The sequence below is a fragment of the Asterias amurensis genome, chromosome 7 (genome assembly GCF_032118995.1).
Source record: "Asterias amurensis chromosome 7, ASM3211899v1".
NCBI lineage: Eukaryota > Metazoa > Echinodermata > Asteroidea > Forcipulatida > Asteriidae > Asterias > Asterias amurensis.
Genome location: NC_092654.1, coordinates 2,256,711 through 2,272,125, shown reverse-complemented (window position 1 = coordinate 2,272,125; position 15,415 = coordinate 2,256,711). Strand labels below are relative to the sequence as shown.

The 15,415-nt window shown below is 38.4% G+C and overlaps 1 protein-coding gene across 2 annotated transcripts in view; it reads right to left on the bottom strand.

Moving 5' to 3' along the window:
- Positions 1–2: 2 nt before the first annotated feature.
- Positions 3–15,415, bottom strand: part of LOC139939614 (dynein axonemal heavy chain 1-like) — a 62,320-nt gene continuing 46,907 nt past the window's right edge. For both annotated transcript variants that reach the window (XM_071935648.1, XM_071935649.1), the window contains 15 exons: positions 15,005–15,200; positions 14,173–14,324; positions 13,310–13,426; positions 12,332–12,514; positions 11,618–11,821; positions 11,074–11,205; positions 10,383–10,556; positions 9,412–9,591; positions 8,643–8,819; positions 7,841–8,011; positions 6,935–7,065; positions 5,546–5,690; positions 4,383–4,589; positions 3,391–3,625; positions 3–2,032 (listed from right to left, as the gene is read on the bottom strand). In XM_071935648.1, the coding sequence (XP_071791749.1) occupies positions 1,911–2,032; positions 3,391–3,625; positions 4,383–4,589; positions 5,546–5,690; positions 6,935–7,065; positions 7,841–8,011; positions 8,643–8,819; positions 9,412–9,591; positions 10,383–10,556; positions 11,074–11,205; positions 11,618–11,821; positions 12,332–12,514; positions 13,310–13,426; positions 14,173–14,324; positions 15,005–15,200 (2,526 nt within the window). In that variant the 3' untranslated portion in view covers positions 3–1,910. The remainder of the gene's footprint in view (positions 2,033–3,390; positions 3,626–4,382; positions 4,590–5,545; positions 5,691–6,934; positions 7,066–7,840; positions 8,012–8,642; positions 8,820–9,411; positions 9,592–10,382; positions 10,557–11,073; positions 11,206–11,617; positions 11,822–12,331; positions 12,515–13,309; positions 13,427–14,172; positions 14,325–15,004; positions 15,201–15,415) is intronic.

The following is a 15,415-nucleotide window of genomic DNA, read 5'->3' as shown; positions in this document are numbered from 1 at the left end:
TATAATTGTATAAAAACAAAAAGATTCATATAATGCCAGAGGAAGAAGCAGTATTATTTTTATCTTAAAACGCTCTTAAATGTTATTGCTGTGTTTACCATGCAGTTTTTGATCAGGGTTCTGAGTTTAAAATACAAAGCTTTTCAATGCAAATTGGCAGTTGAAGATGGACCATTAATGTTTGATAGTTTCCGAGAAAAAAAGTGTGTATATTAATTTAACGCAACACTCACTTCATGCATGCCAATCTCAACAAAAAAATAAAATAAATACAACTAGAAATTTAACTCAACGATTACTTGAGCCGTACGAGTCTTTTGATTTCTTGAGTCTTTTGATTTCTTGAGTCTCTGTTTAGTGTGTGACCATGTTCAAATTACTGGCTACAGTGCTGCCATTTCTGACACTTCACGGAGGCACCATTTTGTCACCATACTTCATTTTAAATATCGATGCTTTACAACACTGAACTGAAGCTTGCCAGACCACTTGGAAGAAAATTTTACTGGTCTTACGATGGTTTAACTGTCATTCAGTGAACCACTGATATTAAGGGATTTACACATTTCTTCTTTTCTCCAGAAGACGATCAGAGCATACTGATCGAAACGTCGAGTTGTAACTAACAGTTTTTTTCAGAACCCCCCCCCCAACTCATTAGAGATAGTCATTACATGGTGTTACGGCAAACCTCTCCATATCGTATTTCCACCATGCAAAGTTTCAAATCCTACTCACAATTTCTTGTTTGTGAAACTTTTACGATCATATTCACGACATGGGTTCAAAAACTTTTGTTTGATCATTTTGAGAAACATATATATTATAAATTTAAGATACAAAATTTAAACAAAATAATAAATAACTGGACGGAAGGTTCAACAGAATTCATCACAATTGGGAGGATTGTCATCGTACCATGGAATGTTTAATTTTGTTTCCCATTTGTGTTTACTTTCAATTAAGTCCATCTCGACAGTCCCATTACTTTAGCAAATCTCCCTGGATTGCATTTCAACACAGTCATCTCTGAAGATGTCATCAAATACAAGAATATTTACAGAAAAAAATATACAAATACATATCATGAAAACATTTGTCCAAATGTTGAGATAGAATCCATCAGCGAATAAAACTCATTATTTACAGTTGTGCAGATAAACAAGTTTTGAAAACGAATGTATACAATGCAGTTATGAAACATTTTCCCAAACAACCTCACTTCTAAAATTTAAAATATTATATTTGTTGATTTATCATAAAAATGTGTATCGTAACAAACAACTCCTGGAAGTAAAATCAAAGTTTGTATAAACAAAGTTCATTTCAAAATACATTTTTTATTGGAAGGATATACATTTCAAACTGGACGGATGATAATTCAAAGACCAAGAATTAAAATTTGACATAAGGCACATTTTACAGATCATTTTAAGGAAATTCTGTAATAGAAAAATTGTGAACATTTGGGCGGATTTTTAATAAATTTAATAAATTTATTTTAATCATCTTTAGTATGAATAGAGGGAAGAAAAATGGGAGGGTTGTGTGTATACACAGGCCTGGAAATTTAAGAGGGCAAGGTCATTTTCATTTTACAATATGAATAGAGGGAAGCAAAGTGGGAGGGTTGTGTGTATACACAGGCCTGGAAATTTAAGAGGGCAAGGCCATTTTCATTTTACAATGGGCACTTCCATTGGAAAATCACAAAGTCTATTGGAAAACTTTTGAAAGGGCACCAAGGCCAAGACAAGGGGCACGGAGGCCAGGTCCTCTTGGTAATATCAGGCCTGTATATATCCCACACTATGGTTGTCATTGTTATGTCTTTGGAGGGTTGAAGCGCTGTAAGCCCATTGGCTAGTCTACTCGATGCTTTTATTTCTGAACTTGTAGTTGGTGTTCTTTTAATAATCCAGAGCGCAGATAAGAGCAACACCTCGTTTGATCCAATGGAACTGTGGCTTGTCTGATGGTACTTCAACTGGTAACACGTAGTTGGTGGAATGACCGGTTGTAGAAAGGGCACCTTGTGTAAAGAAAAATTGAATACTTTGTTAGATAAACAGGACTTGTATCAATTCAGTTTAAATTGATTTAAAGTAACTTTTGTTTCCACATTCATGAGCATTTGTGTAAGTATTAAGTAAAGTATATAAAAAATTAAAATAAAAAAAAGACTTAAATAATGCAAAGGCATGATCTGATTAAGCCTGTATACTGAAAGACAAGAACTAACTAAAAACATCTAAACAAAGTTAATTAAACTAAGATTAATATTTATTTAGTTAACATTTTAAAACCAAAATAACACACTGAGTTGTTTGTAGAAATTGAACGATTAGAGGAATGGATTCAGCTAATTTCAGAGGCAAGTTTAATAGACATTTTGAGGAAAAGAAAACAAAGACACTTTTAAGCGAGTTATGTAAACATGAAGTATGCATTGTATTGAGGGCAAGCAGTTAAGAGCACAAAACTCAAGCTCTGATGTTTCTGATCAGCAGAGTGTGGGTTCGAGTCCCAGTCATAACGCTTGGATCCTTAGATAAAAGTTTTGTATTAGGAATGAACATTAATTTTACACCCTAAGAAGTTGGTAGAAATTGAGCGGTAATAGGAATTGAATCAGATAATGTCATAAAAGGGAAAGAGAACAAATGAAGTTTTAACTATTTAAGTTAACGCATACATAAAAAATGTCATTCATTCATTCATTCATATATGAAAATATTTAATTCAGATAATAGCAAAGAAGAAGAAGAAAGAAAACAAATAAAGTTTGAACCATTTAAGGTAACACATACATAAAACAATGCAATTCAATCATTCATTTTGTTATACTTCATCATGGCATAAAAATATGAAATTCCATAACCCTTTTGTAGAAAACAATGACACCACTACAAATACATGGTATAAGAAGCAAGAAGTAAAACAGCTAAAAACACAATCAATTCAATTCAGATCAATTCATAAACAAAACTTAAACAACCAAAATATGGACATCAATACATGAACATCACTCATTAAGACCCATAAAAGAAGGATTATAATAAATAATAACAACACCATTTATAAAGCACTCTTTTTAGAGAAAACAACAACATTGGGCAGGGTATCATAGCATAGTAACAATTGAGATATTGTCAGTCCGAAACTGAACCACAAGGTGAAGAAATCTAAAAGAAAGATCAGCTAAGAAAAGAGTTGACTATAAATAGTAAACTTGCGGGTACAGACACGTATAAAATCTCTTTTGGAGGAGTGTTATCTCAGAAAAGAGCCAATGTGGTCTCGCCATTTCAAACAGTATCTGCTGGTCTTCACGGGGTCTTGAGGAGAAAATTAAGCTACACTAGCTTTATAAACATGAACATGCTTTACCTGCTCTTGTTAGCGTCTTATATACAGGACAGAGGTAAATCCCTTCTTCTGGTTGTTTACGATTAGCTGCTGGAATGAGCTGCATGGGCGGCATGTCGGTGTATAACTCCTTGGGTCTGGACTCGGCCAGCATGTGGTCATCGAAGCTCCATCTCGCTCCTTCAACAAACAACCCTCGGATGTAGCAGCCGTTTTCTGGCTTTTCCTTCAGATTTTCTGCTGTCTGTTTTAATACCTAGATGAATAAAAAAATATATATATATATTTATATTGAGCCAATTCCATACCACTGTTAAATGGCGCATGACAATGTTCAATAAAAAACTAAGCCACTGAAACTAAAATTACACATTAAAACAAAACAAATACAGTGAGAGGGTCTTTACTGAAGCTATGAACGAGCATTAAAAATATACATCAGTATTAAATATATATACATAACATGTTGAAAACAATCTAAGAACAATCAAGACAATTTGAAACAGAGATAAACAAAAATTAAGAGGTCTAAAAAGTGAGGCAATACAACTTGTACATGAATTTAAATAATAAAAGCTTTCTTGAAAAGAAATACATTTCTTGGATTTAAAAACATTTCATGGAATCAATATCTCTGATGTGGCCTGGCAATTGGTTCCAGAGTTTAGGACCGGCTACCATAAATGCCCTTTCCTCTGATTTATTCATACTTTTACAGTTGGGAGTTTGCAACGTTAGGTGATTGAATAACATGTACATTCTCTGATCCGAGGAAGATCACAAATAAATAGAGGGCAAAAAATTATACAAGACTTTAAAAACAAACTAGAGAATCTTAAAACAAATGGGATCTTTTACAGGCAATATATAAATAATATGGAATTATAATGCGCACTACTCCAGAAAACCAATCAAGGCGTCAACACAAAAAGAAAACAATAGAATTGAAAATGAACAATATGAAACAAATGTGAATACCAAAATGAAATGAAACGAGCTGGCATTTGACTTACCTTGAAATCAAAGACGATAGTGTCGATAGAGATGATAGCACGTCGGGCATAGTTCTGCAGGGTACCAGTCAAGAAAGCCTGAGGGAAGAAGAATCCCGAGATCCAGTAGACTGTGGGGATTCCGTTATCGATCCAGTCTTGAAGGAAGTGGATCCTGGCTACTAGGTCTGTCACCCAGGAGGACAGCGGCTTCAGAGATGGGTAGGCCTTGACACGGGAAGGAATTACAAGTGTCATCATTATTATTCATGGTTCAGTTTTTAGGAATAACATTCAAAACAATACAATACAATTTAAAACATACTGCAATATAGCGGCTACAAGCGAAAAAGTACAGTTTACAAAAACAGTCATGAAACAATATTAAAAACATTAGAAATATATTCAAAATGCAACATAAATATCAATTTTTAAGGACAAAAATAAATCTTATGTACCAACTGAATATAAAAAACAGTTGGATTGAAATCCACTCATATAGAATCACCCCCAAGAAATACAATACTATATTTCATATTTTCTACACAAATTCCAAAAATATGACAAAAAACAAGGCAAGGCAAAGAAACATTAGCAACTTGATAAAAAGATATTCATTTACAACTTATCAGGGAATGAATGGAAAACACATCAAAATTGGGTCAATATACAAAGGGACAATGGAAATAAGAATTATAAGTTTGATGTGCACAGTAAAAGTGGGCCAACTTTATTGCCAATCAATCTTTTTTTCTATCTATTCACACTACTCTATTCTCCGGGGGAAACCTCGAGGAATAATGGCCGGCCTGTTCACACCTGGATTACTCTACCCTTGATCTACCCCAGCAAATGAGCATACCCCGAGAAACAGCCACCCTGCTCTAGAGTAGGGGTAAGTGGTAGAACCCTGTGGGATTCTTGAAACTTGCCACTGGAACTCCCTTGGAAAAGAGACCTAGGCGGGGACAGTGTGAAAGTGCCGATAACCATGGGGTAAAGTAACTCACGGGGCCTCCCCGGGGCTGTATTCCACAGTTTCAAAAGGGCTTATGTCAGCCGAATATGTAAAACCACAAATATAGATAGATAGATAGATAGATAGATAGATAGATAGATAGAGATAGATAAATAAAAAGATCAAACTTTATTATCCTTTATTTAACGAACATTGTCGCACGTACCTTTGCAGCCCATAGTTCAGGCACCATGTTGATGTACATACTATTAGACATTGTTTCCAGTTCCTGTGAGAGAACCACCAGTCCCTTAAGGGCTTTGAGGAGCTCCTGCAGAGTCCGATGAATCACCTCCAATAGACGATTGTATCTGCAGCAAGTAAAACACAAGCATAGTTAAGATTTGTGGATAGTCATTGTAGTGTCCTTAACGAGAAGTGGGTATCTACATGATGGCAAGACTACAGAATGTGAATGTGGGAACCACAAACAATGAAGCAATTTGTTGTGATGCCTAGATCGGCAATAAAAAAAAACAAGGGCCCAATTTCATAGAGTTGCTTAAAGACAGTGGACACTATTGGTAAGTGTCAAAGACTAGCCTTTACAGTTGATGTATCTGCAATAATCAAATTTCAATTAAAGGCACTGGACACTATTGTCGAATCACTTAGTGTATCTCATCACATACACCAAATAACAAACCTGTGAAAATTTGAGCACAATCGGTCATCGAACTTGCGAGATAATAATGAAAGAAAAAAACACCCTTGTCACACGAAAATGTGTGCATTTAGATGGTTGATTTCGAGACCTCAAGTTCTAAATCTGAGGTCTCGAAATCAAATTCATGGAAAATTACTTCTTTCTCAAAAACTATGGCACTTCAGAGGGAGCCGTTTCTCACAATGTTTTATACCATCAACCTCTCCCCATTACTCGTCATCAAGAAAGGTTTTATGCTAACAATTATTTTGAGTAATTACCAATAGTGTCCACTGCCTTTAAGGAGAAATGATTGCTTAACAATTGTCTGCTGAGCAGATTGGGGAGGATACCAGTCACAACTTGTACATGATATGTAACATGTTATTTTGGCTGGACCTCATTTTGGTAAGCATATTTTTTGTTTGTGCTAAGCTACTTTTTGTGCTTAAGCAGCTCAATGAAATCGGGCCCTGTGCACAGCAATAGACTTGGGTAACTGAGATTTCCTTGTTGACAGTGACCTGTTGGTCCAAACTGTTGTAACATGCTGGAGTCCTGAGAGTGCATGCCTTGGAATAGAGAGATATCTACCTGTAGTTCATATTTCAAGCTTAGCGACATGTAGAAATTGTGAAATTAATATAATCTAGCTGAGAGGAGACAACTTCTTGAAAGAAGTGATGGTTCTGAGAAGAACCAGAGGTGAGATGAGTCTCGACGATCATCAACGGTAAATCAAAATCAAGGATTGAGGTTCCAAGTTGATTTATTTCTGCTCACTTACAAAATTTTGTTGTTGTTGTAATGCATTGGTTAAAGGTTATAGATTCAAAAAGCAAAGTAGAAAAATATAACAGTGATCTAGCTGTAGCCATTATTTGGCAAAATCTTGACTCTGTAACTGACCTTACGACCTCTTGGATGAGAACAGTATTCATGGACTCTTCGTACATCACAGGGTGTTTCTTAGTCACCATGGCGATATCGATGGGCTTTGGAACATGCTCCAGAATGTTCTTTGCTGATTCTTCAATCACCTACAATTTCAAAAAGAAGAAGCAAGGTTGAGACATGGGGCTTTGTCCAAACCTCAGCTTAGGCTCCGCCTCTGGCCATAAAGCTGTATTTGATTATTATTGTTATTTATTTAATCGCACAGACAATAAAAAAAAACTACAATACAAGGCAAAATAAAGAACTATAAAACCAAAACAGAAACAACAAAGCAAAACATAATTACAGACCCAGCATAAAACGGACTGAACGGTAAAATACAAAAACAAATTATGATGACACGAGGGCAGCTAGAACAATGAAAAATGAGGGTACGAGGGAGAAAGCAAGTACAAGAATTTAATGTTGAAAACACCATGCAAAATGTACACTGCTCATAAATTGAAGGAGCCCAAGCCCACAAGCTGAGATTTATGAAAAAGGCTACTGACATTAATGTGTAGATAGATAGATATATAGTTTATTTTCTTTTTAAATTGTTACTGGTACTTGCCAAGGAAATACATTTTAAGCTCAAGAGCTTCATGAACTTTGGTTCTGATCAAGGCCCAATTTATACAGACAGTTTTGCTTACAAAAAATTATCAGGAGACAGTGGGAAATGGTGCATGTGACATGGAATTTTGCTGGTGACCTTAATCTGCTAAGCTTAATTTTGTTGTGCTTAGCTACTTTTTTGTGTAACTTTTGCAGATCTATGAAACTGGTCCCAGGTCTGACCAAGGTTACTAAGTTAAAATCTAGATATTCATTAAAAATAGACTTTTGACGGAATTAAAAAGAGCGAATTTAACAAACCTCTTCCCTGGACCGGCCGGCGCCTGTGGCTGTCTTGGGCTGTAGGAGCAGGATGCTGGACAGGAGAGTGAAGGTCTCATTCTGGGCAAAGGTGATGTTAGCGTTGTCGTGAAGACCAAAGATTTCCGGCGTGTCGTTGATGGGTAGGCTCTTGATGTAGGACATGTAGCCCTGTTGGTCAGAGAGGAGAAGAAGGGGAGACGTCTCAAGTGAGAATGTTTACAACTTGAGATTAAGAGTCAAGTTTCATTCAAAGATAGGTCACACATACAATAAACTGCATTTTTACCCTTGAGGAAAATAATCTGTCGCTATAAACTTTAGACAGACTTGATGTTTTACTCTTTGAAAAAAAGTAGAACAGTTGGTTTGAATCGGGTCCTAGAGGTGGAAGGCAAGGAAAGTTTTTTAATTTTTCATTTTTGTGTGCAAGTCGCCAGACACACAAGGCCTGAAGGCCACTTCAAGGTGTGGGCTACATTTTTTCTTTCTTTCCAGAGGCCGTTGCCACCTGCTGCTAGGGCTGAAACAGGGTTACCCCTTTAACAGTTCATATGGATGTAGGCTTGGGTATCATCAATCCGAAGCCTGGCCGGTAGAGCAGAAAGCACTACCTCCCCAATTTCACGTAGTGTGTCACGACCTCGAACCTACACTCTGCTGATCAAACACCAGAGCTTGAATCTGGTGCTCTTAATAACAGCTCGGCCATGACACGCCACAAAGGAGTTAACACTACTACACTAACCCGACCCAATGAATTGAGTAATACTTGGTGGCTTGAGGTTGTTCCATGACTTACATTGTGGTCCATAGCAGTAGGGATCTGCCTGTAGATGGCAGAGACAGAGTAGCTGTACTCTTCCTGTAGTACGACCTCGTTGTAGAAATCATTCAAGATGTTCATGATGCAGCGTCGGTCACGGTCGTCCGTTACGCGGCCACCGTAGTTGATGTGACCTGCTGTGTACGTTAGAACCTAAGAATTGGAAACAAGAAAGAAAAGAAAAAAAATCTTAACAATTTTGTTTCTTTTAGCTAGTGGGCAAACTCAATTTTCCAGTGGTAAGACATCTGGGCCCAATTTCATAAAGCTGTTTAGCAGAAAATACTGCTGAGCAAAAAATTAGTGGGGAACCAGTTGTATAAATGTTTACTTCATGGAATGTTGGCTGATATTCTGTTTTTGCCGAGCAAGATTTTCCTGGGCTTAGCAGGTTTTGGTGCTTACATACTTTATAAAATTGGGCCCTGTTCTACAACGGTCAAATGTCATGGGTCCGAATCTAACAAAAGTTTATATGCCTGTGGATTTTTTTCACAGGACATTATTCTTTACCCCGATGAAAACTAAACATTTATTTATTTTTGAGAACCTCACAAGACAGACAGACAGACAGACAGACAGACAGACAGACAGACAGACAGACAGACAGACAGACAGACAGACAGACAGACAGACAGACAGACAGACAGACAGACAGACAGACAGACAGACATACATACATACAGACAGACAGACAGACAGACAGACAGTAGGATCAAGGATGGTTTTGTTTTTCTCGACTCACCTTGAAAGGTATCTCTTCGTACTCCATCAGGAACATTTTGAGCTGACTGATGCAGATACGTAAATCTCCCGTCGTGAACTCGTACGGGATATTGAACCCTAGAGGGCCAAACTTACGTCTCTCGACCACCGAGGCGTGGAACAGGGCTAGAGAGAGCATCAAACTCTTAAACTCATGGACCTAAATGAGAAACATCAAGACATGATATTGGAAAATAGAATTATAATATACAAGCATAACATGGTTTGAGGGTGAACAGTTGGTTGACAAGCTAGTTGACAAGGAACTAGTTTGTCTGGGTGTTAGAAGTTGACAAGCTAGTTGACAAGGAACTAGTTTGTCTGGGTGTTAGAAGTTGACAAGCTAGTTGACAAGGAACTAGTTTGTCTGGGTGTTAGAAGTTGACAAGCTAGTTGACAAGGAACTAGTTTGTCTGGGTGTTAGAAGTTGACAAGCTAGTTGACAAGGAACTAGTTTGTCTTGGTGTTACAAGTTCACAAGATAGTTGACAAGGAACTAGTTTGTCTGGGTGTTAGAAGTTTACAAGCTAGTTGACAAGCTAGTTGACAAGGAACTAGTTTGTATGGGTGTTAGAAGTTGACAAGCTAGTTGACAAGGAACTAGTTTGTCAACTTCCAATACCGAGGGGAGCTCATATCAACTGTTCACCCGAAATAAACCATGTTATATTTGTTCTACTATACTTCATACATGTTCATTTACTGATACAATATTATTCAGAGCAAGGGGTCATGACGACTGTGAAATAACATGCATCCAGGGTGTTTTTTTTATGCCCTGGATGTCGCAAGGGCAATATTTGCGCTTGGGTACAACAACCAGGAACTGTTCCACTATCGTTAAGCACATGACAAATAGACTGTCTATTTGCCATGTGCGTGAAAACCACTCGGCCATGACACCCTACAACGGCCATCCACCAACCATGACAGAAACTCTGTTGCACTCACCTTCCCTGTGCATGAGTTGAGAAACTCATCGCTGAGGCTGGTGTAGGATTGCATGAGGTTAGCCTTGATACCTTTAGGAGGCTCGATGGTCATCTTGGAACTATTCTGAAGGATAGCGACGGGGAACTTTGGACTTGGCATACTGGTCAGCCACAGACGAAAATCACGATGGACCTGGGTAGGAAGTATTCCATTATCAAGGTTAGGACGATGAGGAATTACGACTTATTGGAGTAAAAACAAACTAAGAAATAAGCAGTAAACACAAACTAAGAAGTATGCAGTAAACACAAACCAAGAAATCTCAGTAGGATTTTAAACTTTGCATGCTCTGATCGTCTTCCAGGGATGCTAGACTCTTGTTGCTGGATGCTGCTTAAGTATTGCCTTGGATAATAACAATTTGGGCTTGGCTCAATGTTGTGCGAAGGCGGGAACAGGAAGAGGATAAGCTGGGCTTAGCTTGGTGAAGCGTGTAGGCTGGAGCTAGGACTAAATCCCAACTGAAACCTACTGGGAGTGGGTTAGAAATTTCAGATTGGATCAGTTGGAAAGTCAGCTTTGAACTTGTGTATGCCTTAACTGTACTCATTTCTACAATTTATATTTGTAATTCCTAAAAAACAAAGGTACTAATTATAGCTTAAAATGAATAGTTTTAACAAAGGGCACTACTCAGGTGAAGTGTTACCTTATCAGGATCGATGTTCTCAATAAGTCTCTCCAGCGAGGGCATCCAGCTCGGAGACAGATGACAATTCTGGAAGAAGACCCACTTTCCGCGATCCATGGCACTCCTCATCATGGCTTCAGCTCGAGGACCCTGAAAATACAAAGACAAGATGGATTAGGAAAGAGATACGACGAGGTAGAGCCAAAGTTAAAATCAAACACGAATAGTTATTTCTTAAATCGATCTCCTGACGATGACTAGAGCAAGCTAGTCGAAAAGTTCAGACCATTTAAGAACTTTCTCTGTGGCAGTGAAGTTAATAACAAGAAGTCCCCTCAATCCACTGGGAACCTTTTTTCACTTTTGTAGTATTTTTTTTCTTTCTGGAATGTTGTATCATCTGATGAGGTGTGATGCTCATCACAGCACTGCGATCTATATGAAATAGTATGGAAACATTGACTGCTATGAGGGGCACAGTTAAAATTATAGTCCATAGGTGATGTCAAAACCATAGCCATGGTTTTGATTTCTTATTCCTGATTCATACAAAATTATTTACCTGGCCCTGTCCGAGTGATATCGACGACAACTTCTTAGAGAATCTCATCTCTTCAGCAAATTTATAGAGATCAGCGGCGGGGTCAGTACCCGTTGAGAGGACAAAGACTAGAGGAGTGGTTGGAGAGGATTCCTTGTAGGCGATGGCAAGGTCTGCTGTCTGCGGCTCGATGAAACGCTGGCCCAGATGGTTAGAAACAAAGTCCTGTAAATAAAAAGATGTCAAGACCAAGTGAAAATGTGGTTGATGGTGTGTGGTGGCTGAGTGGTCAAGCGTACTGGACTCAAACTCTGGTGTTTCTGATCAGCAGAGCGTGGATTGATCGGCAGAGTCTCGGTCTTGACACTTGTGTCTTTAAGCAGGACAAATAACCATTATTGCTTCATCCTTTGGATGGGATGGGAGCTGTTGGTTGTGTATGCTCGTGAAAAAAGTCAATTACATTTATCCCTATTAGAGAAAGGGTTTGACTCAGTGTTTCTGGCAGTGGTTGCTGAATGTGATGCTGCTACATAATTGAGTCTCCAGGCATTGAACTTTGCTCTGGAAAGGCCACAGCAATTTCCCTCTGGTAAGGGGCACTTATATGGGGAAAATTAAAGTTTGTTTTGGCACTTAGCAGAGGGCACAACAGCAAAAGCACAGGGCACCGCGGTGATTGCTGTGGGCGCAAGAGTTATTTTGAGGCTTGGGTCTCCTTTATAAAGCACTCACCTGCATAGCATTAGTGACTTTATCCGCTCGGATACACTTCAGGACGAGAAGTTTCTGGAAGTCATCAAGCTCCGTCTTCCATTCACCGGGGAGGTCCTCTCGATGGGGCTCGATGCTGTCAAAGATTCCCTGGAAGCCGTCGATGTGACCGGAGAACTTCTCAGCAAATACTGAAAACTTGGGCTGTAGGTAAAGATACGGGAAAAGGGTAAGTTAGTATAGCCATTCTACCTCCATACATAGGGGAAATATCTGAGATGGAAAAGCATTTCTAAGGAACGCTACATGGAGAGAGTTTGAGGATCAACGAACAAGTGTCTCTAAGGTTGTGTCTGAACTGGCATCTACAGTTACGGCTACGGCTATGGCTAGATTTCTGCGTCATCATGCGTTGAAGTGTAGGACATCCTTAGCAACACCTTTAGCATCTGTAGATGTAGCCGCTAACTTAGCCGGCCTTAAACCAACTACAATAAGAGCCTTAAGTTTACTCGAAAGCATAGTGGGCTAGTGGCTCTAGAATGGAAAAAAGTAATGGGTCCGAATCCGATCTTAGTAATATGCCTGTGGAAAGTACTAAGTATACAGTGATTAATGCACATTGGTGTATTAATAGATAAAACACAAATAACATAATTTTACATAAAAAATAAACAAATAGCAAATGGCTCCAAATAATTGTTCGTCCCAAAACCCAATACCAAAAACAAGACCACAGAGATGATGAGATGTTGTTGTTTATGTAGAGATCTTGGACTGAAAAATCTTGCACATGTATTGATTTTTTTATTTTATTTATTCTGGCTGTGAAGCAAAGGACTCTCAGAAAAGCGAACTTAATCAATGTACTAGTTAAGAACTCAATAGAGAGAAGACAAAAGAGGAAGTTTCAGTTTTAGATGCAGGAGAAAACCCCCAGAGAACCCCCAAAAAGAAAATGAAGTAATAATTTGTCACAAATGAAAATATTTGACTTACCAGTGCTGCCAGCGACAGTATTTCTTTCCAAGCTCTCTCAGAAAGCCACTTTGGTGCTGGGTTGATCAGCTCTTTGGGTATAGATGTACCACCTGAAAGCAGGAAGCGCCATTCCTCCTGCAGAGAACAAACATTAACCATAACATTTATTTGTACATGTTGTCTGACGAAAGACGGTCGATCTTAAAGGAACACGTTGCCTTGGATCAGTCGGGTTGGTCTTTGAAAAGCGTTTGAAACCATTTGTTTTAAAATGCTATGGTTAGATAGATAATTTAAAAGTAGAATACAATTATCCACACAAACATGCCTTGAAATTGCAGTGTTTTCTTCGCTAAGAAACACAGTCAGGTATTTTGTGGAGTCAATATGGCAGACCGTGTTAGTCTTTTAATGACACATTAAAGAGGGACTATGAGGTCAAATTTGGTTTTGTGGTTCACTCATTTTCCAATAGATAGAACAAACCCTAAAACATTTCTACTGTAAGTGTTCTGGGTTCCTTTACATGCACTACCAATCCAAGTACACAGGACCTACGACTTAAGCCCAGTTCATACTTCATGCGAGTCCCAAGCAAATTTGATGTCACAACTTTCCTTTCGCAGCAATATTCGCAAGTACGTTGAGCAGAGTTGAACAGCTGCAAATTATTTGTTGCGAATTTGTGACATCAACAATCGCTTCGCATTCGCAGGAAGTATGAACTTGGCTTTAATGTCCCATCTGAAGGAAAAAACAAATGCCACAACTGGGACTCAAACCCACACTTTGCTGATAAGAAAGGCCATGCAGAGCTTGAGTCAGGTGCTCTAAACCACTCGGCCACGACGTGCCATAAAATAATCTACCATGTAACTTACCATGTCAATCTTGCCGTCGTTCTGCATGATGCGTACACACAGCAAGAAGGCAAACATGAGCTTGTGTTTCTCAAACAAACTACGGCACACGTTGCTGTAGAGACTGTACGTGAAGTACTCATTGATGTTGATGATTCTCTGAGGTAGATTATCTGAGTAATCAATACAAAATATACATGATTATCTAATCTATTGATTAAAATGATTCAAGATTATCTGAGTGATTGATCAAACTGATCTGTAAGAGTATTTTAACTGAAAACTTAATATCACATCATATATGAACTACACATTTACACTTCCATAGTATGAACAATCTATGTACCAGTACGAAAAGTCCCTCTAAATTCTGACTGCTTCCATCCATGTAGCCTTACGTCACTATTTTTATAAATACTCATCCCATGTAAATTATCTTCACATTCAAATTACACACTGTCGGCGGTGTAGGTTTTGCCGTCCTTCACATTCTGGTAGAAGACGAGTGAACATTTATTTTTTCCCTACATCTTCAATACTTGCAGGTGAAGAGTTTCTCTTTTTACATCTCATACTAACAACTGTATTTCTTTTATTTATCCAATAGATGTGGGCAAATTCAATGTACAGTTACTTTGTATTTACTGAGATTAATTGTCATTCTTCTAGATAAGATTGCGTCGCTTGCAAGAAGACCCTTCCTCCTGCACATTATTGGAATATTCAGGAATAGCTATCAAACTTAGTTTTATCTCACTGTAAATATATGCATGAGGGACACGGAGATCTGGGGACAACTTTGTAAAGACATCATTGACAGAGAACACCACTAAAACTAGAAGAAGTTACTCACCCGCGCGCTCCGAGTTTGCTATCCCGGCCAGGAAAATCCTGACGAACCACTCCAGTGAGTATTGGTACATGGGATCCACATTGGCCAGGTCTGTAGTGCAGAAGAATAACAGTTGAGTACGAACAGCTACGGGGATGTACTGAGATCGAGTCTCATCAATCTCACGCTCAGTCTTTTCAGCGACGATGACTTTGGCCTGGAAGATGGAAGAAGGAGATATGGAATAGTCAAAGAAAATTGTATAACAGGCTGTACTGGGCCCAATTTCATAGAACTGCTTAAGCAAAAATATTTGCTTTAGCAGTAACATCCTTGCTTAGTAAAATCAGAGTACCGGCCAAGACTCAACTCAATTGTTATGCTAAGTAAACAACAGCTAAATATCGGTCACAAGCAATGTATATGGTATGA